The sequence below is a fragment of the Grammomys surdaster genome, unplaced genomic scaffold (genome assembly GCF_004785775.1).
Source record: "Grammomys surdaster isolate TR1022 unplaced genomic scaffold, NIH_TR_1.0 143, whole genome shotgun sequence".
Taxonomy (NCBI): domain Eukaryota; kingdom Metazoa; phylum Chordata; class Mammalia; order Rodentia; family Muridae; genus Grammomys; species Grammomys surdaster.
The window spans coordinates 4392296-4406279 of NW_021604601.1; the positions used below are offsets into that span (position 1 = coordinate 4392296).

A 13984-nucleotide genomic window follows, 5' to 3' on the forward strand; every position below is an offset into this window, starting at 1 on the left:
TCTGTGTAGGTTCTGGTGTTCCTGGAACTTGCTCTGTAGACCAGGCTGGCCCAAAACTCACAGAGATCTGCCTGTCTCTGCCTCCCAAGGGCTGGAATTAAAGGAGTGTATCACCACCACCAGTGTATTCTGAGATTTTTAATAATTGGCCTGTCACCATTTATTTGGAGTGTATCAAAACGTTTCTCCTAAATTGAAAAACAAGTCAAATACCTCCTGTGTAAGAACAAAGATGTTGTTTCCATTGCCTTTTCAATTTGTCATCCTTATAACAGCAACTTGGATTTAAAAACCAAATTATGCTCCCTGACAAATTTAAACTATAAAAGGATTATGTGTATTTTTTTGTGAATTCAGTCACAGTGCTAAGGTTTGTACCCCAACTGTATCTGTACTGATTTCCTAGTCTTGTGTGATGAATACACACACACACACAAACACACACACACACACACACACACAGAGAGAGAGAGAGAGAGAGAGAGAGAGAGAGAGTTATTCAGCACATGTCTGTAGAATTGGAATCATATGATGCAAACTATTTTAGATTTTGTTTGAATATAGTAATATATAGGGGTCTTAGGGTGCTGTGAACAGACACCATGACCAAGGCAACTCTTATAAAGGGAAACATTTTTAAAAATAATTTATTTATTTTTTTCAAATCATAATTCATTCACACAGGGGTTATAAACACAGAAGGGCAGGACGTGGGGAAGGGGATGACACTGGAGCATGGGTGTTCAGGGGGAATACAGATATCTTTCAGAAAAGGGTATCGGCTGGGTGAAGGTTCAGGGGACAGGTCACTATGACTCTGCCTATGATTCACTTGTCCTTATCTAAATTGGTATTATCTGCCAAAGCTACTTATTTACAAGGTCTATGACTACTCAGGCTGGTAAATTTCCACGAAAGCTGCCTGTTTACAATAGTTTATAGCCATCTGTTTCAATGTTTTTCCACAGAGACCCAAGACTTGGTGTTAGTATACATGTATGACAGGCCTATTGCTGATTTTAGGGCTATGGCTGATTTTAGGCCTTCAGTGTATAAGCAAGGATGCCCCTGACATCTCCTCCCTTCTCTAAGTATAGAAGGGCTGTGGCAATTCTAATCTTGCGAAGGTGGGGATAGAGGCCTGACCTCCAGTACTTGAAGGGGACCTTGTGATGGCTCCGGTCCCCCTGTTATTGTCCAGGGAGGCATGAGGGCCATACCCATCCCGATGTCTTCTTCCAGGAGAGGGGATACTTTTGACATCAACCCATATGCAGCCAGGCTTGTCTCTCAGGGAACCCAGAGAGATATTTTTAACTTTTGTTTATATTCCTTTGCAATGCTTAGCCTTGCAGTCTAAGCAAGAATTCAGATCGCCAGTCAGAGGGGGTTCTGGGTGGCCCCTCTCTGCTTGGTCTAGGGACAGAAGTCCCCTCTTTTAGGTTGAGTGGAGATGGGTTTTGGGAACACCCTGTATAAAGTAACAACCTCATCTTGAGTCTCGTGGTCCTCCATAGCTAACTTATGATAATGTATCTGAATAGGTTTTGCTACCAAATTATTTATCTGTTGTTTCACAGAGTTAGTCCGCCTATTTGAGGCCTAGGGAGCAGCAGAAATAAGCAAAAATAACCCAAATAATGGTCCCAAGATGGGAGGAAGTAGGGTTGACAACCATGGAGAGGCTGAAAGCCAATTCTTGTACTAGCACTCATCTTTCTCTTTCTCTTTCTCTTTCTGACTTTTCTCAGGGCCTTCTCTGACCTTTTTCATGCTCTCTTTAACCATCCCTATATTGTCAAAGGGAAACATCTACTTGGGGCTGGCTTACAGTTTTAGAGATTTACTCCATTATCATCAAGGTGAGAAGCATGATAGCAGGCAGCAGATGTGATGGTAGAAGAGGAGCCGAGAGTTCTACATCTTAATCTTGCAGACAGCAAAGAGGAGGCTGAGACCTCCAACCTGGCTTCCACACTAACACGCTTTCTCCAGCAAGGCCACACCTACTCTAATAAGGCCACACCTCCCAATAGTGTTACTCCTCACAGACCAAGCATTCAAACGCACAACTCTATGGGGACCATACCTGTTCAAACCATGCATTAGGCATCTTCTCTAATCCATGCATATAAATCAATCTCATTTAAAAATGGGGCCAATGGACATGGCTCAGGAAGTAAAGGCATATGATCTCCCGAAGGTATGAGCAGATCTCTGTAAAACACCTAAAGATGGAAAGAGAGAACCAATTCCGTAGACTTTTCCACGGATCTCTACTCATGTATTGTGGCATGCATATGCACACACACAGATACACAGACACACACACAGAGGCACACACAATACACACGTACATACACACACATACCATTCACACATATATACACACATGCACACATACACACATACTATACATACATATATACATACACACATACACCATACACACGTATATATACACATATGCCACATACATATACCATATACATGTAAATATACACATACATACACCATACAAACATACACCACACACACATGCATGCACACATACACATACATACATACACCATATACACATACATATACACACACATACATGCACCATATACACATACATACATACACCATATACACATACATACACACACACATCATACACACATATATACACACATATACAACACACAGATGCATATACACACATGCCATACACACATACACACACATATACCACACACATATGCATACACACATATACACACACCATACACACATATACAGACATATACCACACATACATACACATATACACACCATACAGGTACACATACACATACCATACATACACAAATACATACATACACACATCATATACATACACCATACATACACACATACATACACACACACACACAGAAACACACACAATAATAATACATAAAATTTAAAAAAGAACAAAACAGTTGCACCGCAGTAGATACTAAATGTGCAGTGTAACTCGTCCAAGAAGCCCCCTGCAGAGTGACACCTAGTTTGCTGCAAAAGACAGGAGTCATCTGTGTTTTGCTCTTGATTGGTCTGGAGACAACTGTCTATTCTTCTGGAAAACGACAAACTAATTTCAAACAAAAGGAATCCCTGGGGAGCAGGGTTTGATTGGTTGGAAATGCAGCCCAGAGTTCTAACTCTTTAACGTTTCCTGAAAGATTCTGGTGCACACCGTGTAAGTATTGGAGTTTTGATGATGATTTTGTGGCTTGAAAAGCACTGCTTCCATGTATGGAGACTTCAAGGAAACAAGAAGGCTCTGCCCCCAGGGAGGGTAAGACTGCCATTCATCCCAAGGTTTGAGGAAGTAATATGGCAGGATTTATTTAAATGTATCATAGAGGGATTGCACGTACTTGTTGGTTCAGTAGAGCTTCTCTGAACAAAGAGTGCTTATTATGGGACAACTTAACAAACTCCAGCAGGAAAACAACTGCAGGGAAAAAGATGATTTGTTTCACCTTGCATAGGGTCCCCGAGACCCATCCACACTGTGGTAAATGCACACAGACAGAGCAATAGGCAAGAGAGAAGAGTGAAGGGATGGGGAGACACGGGGGCTGAAAGATTTGCTGTAGCAGACACAGACAGACACATTCAGAAGTGAATGCTCAGCACTGGGAAGGAAGTTAATAGAATTGTGTTGCACTTGGAATTCTATTCAGCTGCTCTGGTGCACACAAAAAAGTCACTATGGGAGATGATAGCAACGTTAATTATCGTCACTATAGTAACCACTTTACTGTCTATATATGTCCCTCAACACCATGCTGTAAATCTCAGATGCACACAGTACAGAGAAACACAGATATCAACATAGTGAAGATAGATACACAAGTAAGGCCATGTCTGTAGACAGGTTATATTGCAAGTTGTGGGATAATAAAAATAGCCCTAATTCTTAAAAATGTGTAAATAGCAACAAGTCATGGAACCAGATTAAATGCTTATCAATGATTAATGAATATGGAATATATATATATATGTATATATGTATATATATATATACACACATATATATATTATGCTGTAATGTTTTATTTAATTATAAAAATGTAATCAAATTATTATGAACACACAAATTAAAATAAAATTTAGGAAATCATAGAAAAGTACACAAAAATTGGATGTAGCTCAAAAGAGAGATAGGAAATTGTTAAATTTCTTTGGAAAACAAGAGGATCTTTTGTAACTGTGATGGTTTGTATACGCTTGGCCCAGGGAGTGGCACTGTTGAGAGGTGTGGCCTTGTGGGCATCGGCTTTAATACTCTTTTTCTAGCTGCCTGGGAATCAGTGTTTTGTTAGCAGCCTTCAGATGAAGTTGTAGAACTCTCTGCTCCTCCTGCACCATGCCTGCCTGGATGCTGCCATGTTCCCACATTGATGATAATGGACTGAACCTCTGAACCTGTAAGCCAGCCCCAATTAAATGTTTTCCTTTACAAGACTTGCCTTGGTCAAAGTGTCTGTTCACAGCAGTAAAACCCTAACTAAGACAGGACCTAAAATAGTTGATTTTATAAAACACAGTTAACTCAGGGCTAGAGAGATGGCTCAGCCATTAAGAGAAATTCCTACTCCTGAAAAGGACTTGGGCTCAGTTTTTAGCTTATAACTACCTACTCCTCCTTATAGGAGACCTGACAGCCCCTTCTGGCCTTCATGAGCAGAAGTACACACATGGTGTACACACAGACAAGCTTGTGCACACACATAAACATGGATTAAATATAAACAAAACAACCTTTAAAATGGACACATGCAGAAAGAAATAGCTCTTGTCTTAACACATATTAAAAGTCTTAATTATATACGATACCAGTTGAATTATAATTACAATGGACATTTATATTAATGTGTGCTGTTTATTTGTATGTTTTATTCTAGCAATACATCAAATACATATTACAATAATTAGTCTGTGCTCTACCGCTATGAATGAACAATAAGAAAGTTGAGTAGAGTGGTGCACGCCTGCAGGCCCATCACTCAGGAGGTCGAGGGAAGACACGTGTTCAAAGCTACCAATCTCAAAATCAATGAAGCCAACCAAACCCAACAAGCAACAATGGGTGGTGTGTTGTTTTCTTTTCTTGTTGCTGCAACCAAATACCTGAAAATCCACTTAAGGGACAAAGAACTTACTTTGGCTCACTGTTAGAGGATACACCATCATGGCAGGAAGTTAGCACGGTAGAAGCAGAAGGCAGCTGGTCAACTGTTGGGTATCGTTAGAAAGAGTGACAAATGCTGGTCCAGCTCACGTTCTCCTATTTATCCAATCCGGGTCTCCAGACCATGGGGTGGTACTCTGTGCATTTGGGGATGTGTCTTCTCACCACGGTCTACTCTAGAAAATCTTTGCCAGACAAACCCATGTGTTTGTTTCTATAATGATTTGAATCTCATTAAGTTGACAATTGAGTTTAACTATCAAAGATTGGTCAAAAACACAAGAGTCCAGTTTAAAATCCCAGGCTCTTGGAAAGTTGTGTGATGAAGCTGATACAGAGTCACAGTGGAGAATGGGAATTTGCTCACACCTGAAGCTGTTGTGGCCAATTGGGAAGGGTCGAACAGCTCTTGTGTGTAAATATCTGGTCCTGAAAGCCGAACCTACAGTGAATGTGGTACATATATAAGATTGGAAATAACACTGATGATTGATTGATAAACAGTTGATCAGAAACCCTAGACATATGGCATCCCTTGTATTATCCTGTAAGCCCGAACATCTGGCAGGAAGGTTGGGTACCGGGGGCGGGAGGTGAGCTGTGCAGGTCTGGGAGCTAGTTTCCTGATGCTGCTGAAAAACTCCTTGGCAGCTTCACTTTTCTATAAAGAACCGTCTCTCTGTCTATCTATCAATTCTATCAAGCAATTCTATCAAGAACGTGTCTCGCCAGACTTGGGTCTGACCTGGAGTTCATTCTCAAGACTTTAAGGACTTCTAGTGTCTGGAGTTTGGGAGACCGTATATAGCCTTAGATACCAACACCTGCAGCAAAAGCCCAGGAGAGATGTTGATATAATTGTGACCTCAAGGTCAGCTGTGGCCTCTTGCTTGTATTAGGTAACAAGCTAGAGGAGGGAGGAAGGAAGGGGAGAGAGTAGGGGGAGAGAGAGGGAGAGAGAGAGAGAGGAGAGATCCAGTTTTTCACCACCCTCAATGGTTTAGAAAGATTATATTTGAGTCTAGTCAGCTTCCTCAGATCTGATTAAATGTTCCCCACTGCTCAGCTTTGCTTCATCTGTTTTATCAAACATGATAGGCTTCTCAGCTCTTAGTCCCAAGAGGCTGCTCAACAATGGCTGCAGGCAGAGTCTGCTGGCCTGCCTTGCTTATTCACCTGAATGAGAGGGGTCCCAGCAAGGTCTGTCTGTCCGTGGACTCCTGACGGACACTATGCAGCTCTGCAGGAGGAGAGAGTGAGAAACCAGAAGAAAAGCTATTCTTTGTCAATTTCACTATGTCTGGGTGGCGGGAGGTATGACAGCCAGAGTTATCACAACGTATTATTAAATCTAAAATTGCTGTGACCGCTTAGCGAAACATCTCCTCTTGTGACCTGAATTGGCTCCTCACTGCTGCTTATGACTAAGCATAAAATTGTCTCCAGGCCCTGTAAACCATCCTGTCTGTCTCTTTCCACCCTCCTACTCTTCAAAAACTGTCCCCCACTTTGCCACAAGTCAGGAGCTACCGTCAATCAAGGGACAAGGAAAAGAAATTTGTTCTCAGAAAACCAAGACACATCTGCTAGGCACAATCTCCCTCCCCTGCTTGTATTTGACCCCAGTTATCTGGCCTTGTCTTGGCTTTCATTTCAGGATGAGTGTTGGAAGAGGACTTGGGCTTTTCTGCACGCAAAGGGTCCAGTGGGGACTGCTAGGAATGATTAGTGAACGGGAAAGATTGAAGTCCTAGCTAGGACTCGAGTCTGCAAAGACTGGAGTCATTTCTATCCACAGAGTGGGCATGGACTGCATGTGGTCTGTCCCAGTCCTTGACTGATCTACTTGCAATGCCTTCTGGGGCTGACAACTACAGTACAGTTCCCTATGGCTCTTACGTGATGGTGACAGTGGATAAGGAACCATAGAGCAAAGAACCCAACTAGCTAATGGGCGTCAGCTGTCCTCAGCTCCACCCAGGCTCTGATCACGTGGTCCTGACCAGCTTTCCCAAATCACTTCACCACTGTTTTTCCGCTATACTTCTATATTGACTTGTTGAAATTTACCTTGATGACTTAGGGTATGGGCTGAAAATCAGTCTATCCCAGTATGCCTCTCTACAATAACTGCTTGCTTAATTTTCTTTGGAGTTTTGGTAAAGCAAACCTTCTTACTCCTCACGTGTGTGTGTGTGTGTGTGTGTGTGTGTGTGTGGTGTGTTACTGCCAGTCCACTCCCGGCACTGTTTACCTAGAAGCTTGTCCTCTCTCTTGGATTTCTAAAGTTGTTGCTTTGAGCTTCTAGACTGCCTGTCCTATATTTCTCCTATCTCCATTTTGTAGACATCTTCCATGTCTGTCATTGCTGACAGTTCATATTGGGCGCACTCATTATCAAGATGACCATGCCCTTCCTTACCCACCATCTATTTGGGGCATCATCCCTCTCCTCAGCACATGGTTGGAATACGGATGGTCCATACTATAGACATGCGACTTCAACAACCATCACTGCCCTTTATCCTCAGTGGTCTTCAGCACACTCATCTCTTCCACTAAGCCTTTGATAATCATCACTCTGGATGTTTCCAGGATAACAAGTGGGTTCAGGGGATGATGCTCCTGTGCAGTGCCCAAAGCACTGAAGATGAGGAGGGCCCTAGGCAGAGGTCTCATCTGTCACTGGCATGACAATACTTAAATGGCCAGGCCACCATCTGGAGAAGAGCCTGATCTCCTAATCTCTGGATTTAACTGGACAGATCCCATGTAATGTGGAGACTGGTTTTTAATGCTTATGGAAGCTCATGTCATAGACTTTTGGGTATTTCATGGAGTTAATGAAATCATCTTTCTGTAGGGTCTGGGGTTTACTTCAGCGACAGTGTGCTTAGCATGTATGATGCCCTGGGTTTGATAACCAGCACAGTGGAAAGAACATTTTTTCTTCTGACATGCTTAATGCTGGATTCACTGGTGTGAAGTGTGTGGAAGAGGGTCGGCTACACATGGAGAGGAGATGCCTCTGAGGTCCCTTCATGCTTGCCTTCTCTACCACTGCTGTTTCCCAGTGCAGCTCCATGACCTGAAAGGACTGAACTGAGCTGGAGGCCAAGATTCTGCCTGAAGTAGGAGGGAGAGGGTCATGAGCATGGAGTGGAAGCTGAAGAATGCCTCATCTCAGATCTGTGCCCAGGGATTCCTTCAGCTCTGATTGCATGCTGCTGGCAGTCTCTCAAAGCTGCCTTTCGTTTTTTCTAAAGGAGCATCATTCCTGGGAGTTGTCAGGGGTGGGGATGTGAGGAGTGGAATTAGGTAGGAACTGCCTGACAGAAGACAACACAGCATTCATGCTAGAAATGTCCCATGAAGAATGCTCAGTGCAGGGAAGTCAAGGATGATTGAGAAGCGACCAGAATATTCTTCAACCAGGAGGTGGTTTGTGAGCTGGCTCATGAGAAAAGAAAAAAGGGATAGTAAGAATAGAAGACAATGGAAGAGTTAGGGGAAGGGCTGAAGGAGCTGAAGAGGATTGCAACCCCATAGGAAGAACAACAATATCAACTAACCGGATCCCCCAGAGCTCCCAGGGACTAAACCACCAACCAAAGCTCCAGCTACATATTTAGCAGAGGATGATCTTATCTGGCATCAATGGGAGGGGAGGCCCTTGGTCCTGTGGAAGCTCGATGCCCCAGTGTAGAGGGATGCTAGAGTGGTAAGGCAGGAGTGGGTGGGTGGGTGGGTGAGCTCCCTTACAGAAGCAGAGGGGAGGGGGATAGGGTGGGGATGGGGATTTGTGTGGGGATGAGGATTTGTGTGGGGATGACAGTTGAAATGTAAATAATCAATCAATAAATAAATTTTAAAAAGTGCCTGTGCACAGCATGGATACTGTCAGCCAGGCAGACGTGTAAATGCAATACCCTGGCTCTGCCCCAGAGATGGATGGAAGGTCTGAAGTGAGTTCAAGTTTTTCAGCTCACTCAGCCCTGGAACAGACCTCAGCTGAGATGGTACCCAACCCACCCCACAGCAGAAACCAAGGAGATCGCTTCAGGCCTTGTAAGGGCCCCCAGATCCGTGTAAATATTTAGCAAGATCTATAAACTTGAAGATTTAGGGGGACTAGTGTTGTCCAGGTGGTGAAGGAAGCAGAGAGCACATAAAGGCAGTGGGAACCTGTCTTTCCAAATTCAGAGAGAGCGGCCAATGTAAACCAGTATCCAGTGCAACTTGAAAGCATGTCCTGGGGCACCGGAACCTTCTATTTCAAAGAGAAGCTTCAAGGTATATTTGTATATGCACCTCCTAAAATTATCAATGATAAATTCAAATTTCATTTGCATCAAATTACTCTATGATGGCTATACTTGGTAAGGTCATAGGGTAGAATAAAATCAACATTTTTTCTTTTATTTATTTTGAAACATTATCTTGCTATAAAAGCCCTAGCTGGCTTCTAATTCTTCAATCCTCCTGTCTTAGCCTAATGATGGCATGCTGGCATCTTGTGTATTAAAACACAAATACCAAAGAAGGGAATTTTTAACCTTCCCTAGTAGCTAAGGGTCAACAGGAGCTTAATAGAAAAGTGTTGCTCTAAAAGGGGGCTTCAGGAAGATTCATGGGCCATGTGCACCTTTGGGATGGATGGGAGCAGAGACCTCTGACAGGGATCTCAACGGGCTTTCCCAACTGTGCAAAGGGAGCAGACAAGAGTGTGTGATGGGAAAATGGAATCCATGAGATCTGATTTGCTACAGAGGAAGAGGCTTCTCCAGGTTCCTATGTGCGCACACACTTCCGGCTACCTTTGTTTTTTCAATGCATCTGTACCTGTTGGCTCCATTCACTAAAGAAAAAAAAAAAGCAAGTGTGGGTAAAACCCAAAAATCTAGAATGGAGACGAAAGGGCAATATTAGGTGTTTCTCTCTATTTTTCATAAGTAATATGTGAATTCAACTTCCTGTGTACTGAATTAGGAAGAACCACTTTGGGTTTTGTAGTCACAAAGAATTGAACTTGCTGTTCCTCTGAGGCAGTGGCTATGAACGCCAGGATTTCTTGTTAATTCCACTGACTATCCGAGTGATGAGATCGAGACTGGACCAGCCACCAAGAACAATGCCATATTGAAGACCCATTTAGAAAATGGGCTTTGATTTTTTTTTTTCAAATTTGCTTTCAGGGGGAAACTTGTTCTATGACTTCAAAATTTTCTTTTTTTTTTCCTCCTACACCAAAGCATCCAGTTATATGCTAGTTAACATGTAAATTATATTGCCAGACATAAAGTATGGTTTGACACTCACAATCAAAAGATAATTTAGGCCGTACTCTAGTGAATGATGAACATTCAAGTTATATTTTAAAGGAAGAAAAGACACGGACAAAGTTCTTTATAGTATCTATAATAAATGCAAAGAAATCAACAAACAAAAACTTGGCTTTAGCAAACTGTACATACATAAATATCTTTTTTTATACTATAACATTCAATTTTCTTCACATAAAGCTTTCCATGATTTTAATTATTACATCCAGATTTTCTTTATACTTTTTTTAAAAAAGTGCCTTTCAGATTTACAGCTTGTGCCTCTAAAGCAACATTAAAACATCATGTCCCAAAGAAAACAAGGTAGAAAGGAAGCTGCCATATACGTTCCTAAAAATGGTATGTGAGGAGGTTCTAACGCCTCCAGCAGGGGTGGGTTGGTAGATTGTACGATACTGATGTGGTGCCCGGGAGAGAGGCTTTTGGGTTGATCGAGCAGCACCAGAGGAAAGCTGCCCAGACGGCCCAGTAGAGAGAGCCATTGGCTATGCCAAAGGCCCATCCTTCATGGGTCCAGGGAACACTATATGTCCTTAACTTAATTTCTTTAGTATTAAGGCTCAGAGTGTCAAATGACACTGTACCAATTCCATGTTGTTTAGTGTCCATGTCCGAAGGCTTGATTTATTTATTTTTTTACACACATGGGGTATGAAGAACTGAAGCTGCCGTATGATGACCTCTGCCAAGATCCCGTCTTCTCCGACAGCCTGGGGTTGCTTTGGGTCTGCTTCCCCCTCTTGCTACTTGCTTCAGAGTGGAGGAGGGCCATTGGTGTATCTGAGCATCGGATGGAACGATCGGGCAAAGTTGTTAGAGAGGGCGCAGCTGTAGTCTTCCTCCGACATGGGTACAAGGCAGGCGAGTCCGATAAGGAGCAGCAGGAGCAGCTGAAGGGGAAGAGCTGCTCGGAGGACCCGGAACAGGAAGGCTCTATCCACCCGTGCTGGCCTGGGTTCAGAAAGGGAGGAACCGGAGCCACCTTTTGTGGGCCTAAGGGAAGAATTGACATAAACAACTCAACTCAATACAGGATGGGCTTGCTTTAGTGCTTCTTGCTTTAGTGCCTTCCTGGGACATAAAGGGCCATGCAAAATACAACGCAATTTGGCACTGAGTGGTCAGCCTTCTGCAGGGTGCCCATGTCATTTCCCAACCACCAAAATAAGAGCTGTGAGCCTTCTACAGGCTGCCCAAGTCGCTTCCCTACTACCAAAGGAAGAGTGATCGGAAAGGGCACTAACTCTAAACTAAATATCCAATCAGTCAATTAAAGGTGACAAAATGCATTCAACGTCCGATCCCCTCCACTCAATTTGGTGAACACTTTCCTATCAATAATGATAATTTTACATAAATGAAATAAATTCGGGATGATTAAGATATAGATGTTTGATGTGGTCTTTTTTTTTGGTCTCAGAATACCAGGAACCCAGTTAGACAAAATGAATTGTGAGAACCCCCTGTGTGTCACTTCTAAGCACCCCGCATAAGATCGGATCTATGTTATGTAGTGTAAGGGTAAAAATGCCCTCAGTGCTCAGAGACACTGCTCAGACCCAGCAAAGCCACTTCATCTCAGACTAAGCCCTGGTTTCATCTTGCACCACACTCTCCTGGCACTTTTGAATGTTAACTTTCTGACCTAAGATCATACAAGCTTCGAGGATGCTGGGAAACTCAACTGAAGGCAGAACAACTTTGATAAGTGGACTTGCTCATGGTCATTCTTCACTGGCTTTTGGATAGCTGTGGGTGCCAGTGTAGACTGCATTTGTATGGGAAAAACTTAGCCGTGTGACCCTACCTGAAGAACTTAATCAATACAGATAGACATTATTTTAAGTAATTTTGTCCAGGATAATGTTTCAACAGAATATGTTGAAACATAGTTTCAAAACTCCACAAAGAACAGCAACAGAGTCTGTCTCCAAAATACAGATGATGAAGAACAGATTCTAGTCTGGTTCTATCACTAATGAAGTGGCTTTGTGTATCCGCCACTATTTTCCCAGAAAGGAAAGACTGTCACCTTGAAGCAACTTCTAGATTCAAAGTACCAAGTTTTCCTATTTTGCTTTAAGTGCATTAGGGGAAGCACAGGAGCTTTGAGCATTCCTAAGAAACAGTGGCTGAAGTCCTGAAGGTGGGAGCAGGGTTATTCTAAGGTGGTGTGGCTGTCTTCTTTTTGGAACAGTCATTAATGTGCTGTTGGGTTGCTTGTGAAAATGGCTAAGAATGTTTTTTTTTTTTTTTTACAATAGCTATTTTATGGACCCATATATCTAACAGCATTCTGTGAGCATAAAAATACTAGATATGCCAAGAAGATGTATTTCCAAGGCTGAATTCCCTCAAGAGTTAAGTATAATTAAACATAAGGGCATCAAATGCGTTTGTTATAAGAGATATAAAATCTATGTTGGTAACTCCACAGGGTTAGATTCTAAGAAGGCAGGATGTTTGCAGCTTCCCAGTTGGCTGTTAATTTCTGAAGATGGATTACCCTGAGATTAGTGGGGGGAGGAGGAGGGAAGGGAAGGGGTGGTGCCTGAGAAAATAAATATTAGAATAAAAATACAGGCATAATCTTCTTAAAGGGAACAGAGGACCTACTCAAATCCTAGGAGAGAGGCCAGTGTTAAAGTCCTAAGCAGTTTACACTGCCATGTGTCTCTAATATGGTTCTGAAATACAATGGAGGGAGAAAAATCACTGCCCTAAACTACAACCTCACTTCTCCCTGAATCCCATAATGAAAGGCAGTGGGACCCTGACAACTCAGCTTGCCTCGTGTGACAGGCTCTTCTAATGAGGCCAGAGAGCTTCTAGTTTTTCAACTCCATGTTCTATGTGATTTGCCAATATAAACAGGCCCCGACTGAGAGACCAAAAGAGTTCCCTCACCGTCTAATGGGAAAAGTCCTTGATGCCAAACCTACTAAGTTATTCCTACCTGGCTGGCTGGTAGAAAACGTATGTTTCAAGGAAAAACAGTAAAGTGTGAAATGAATATCTTATGTACCTTACTAAGGAGAGAAGGGGTGGAATAGAAACTTCCCAAGCTACCCAATTATAAGATATTCAGGCTTAGATAGGGTGGTATAGGTAATCTTTCTCCTCATGTTGTAGGTAAGGAGTTAAGGAGAGTTAATATTTATTCTGAAAAACGCTAGGCAACACTTGGGTAGTCCTTATTTACTCCTCACAGTAGACATCTGAGGTGTGTACATACTAGTTTCATCTTCCAGATGATGGAGAGAAGGCTCTCAGAATGAAGGCTCAGGTTTAGATCACTAGCATGGGGCACAGTGAAGGAAACAGCCTGAGACTTCAATGATCACAGTTTGGGCCCTCTTTAAGGATCAGTGTGTGTGTGTGTGTGTGTGTGTGTGTGTGTGTGTGTGTGTGTGTG

At 42.7% G+C, this 13984-nt stretch overlaps 1 protein-coding gene across 2 annotated transcripts in view; it reads right to left on the bottom strand.

The window, feature by feature from the left end:
• Positions 1-10629: 10629 nt before the first annotated feature.
• The window catches only part of Syne1 (spectrin repeat containing nuclear envelope protein 1), a 471763-nt gene continuing 468408 nt past the window's right edge, over positions 10630-13984 (bottom strand). For both annotated transcript variants that reach the window (XM_028764327.1, XM_028764328.1), the window contains one exon: positions 10630-11562. In XM_028764327.1, the coding sequence (XP_028620160.1) occupies positions 11322-11562 (241 nt within the window). In that variant the 3' untranslated portion in view covers positions 10630-11321. The remainder of the gene's footprint in view (positions 11563-13984) is intronic.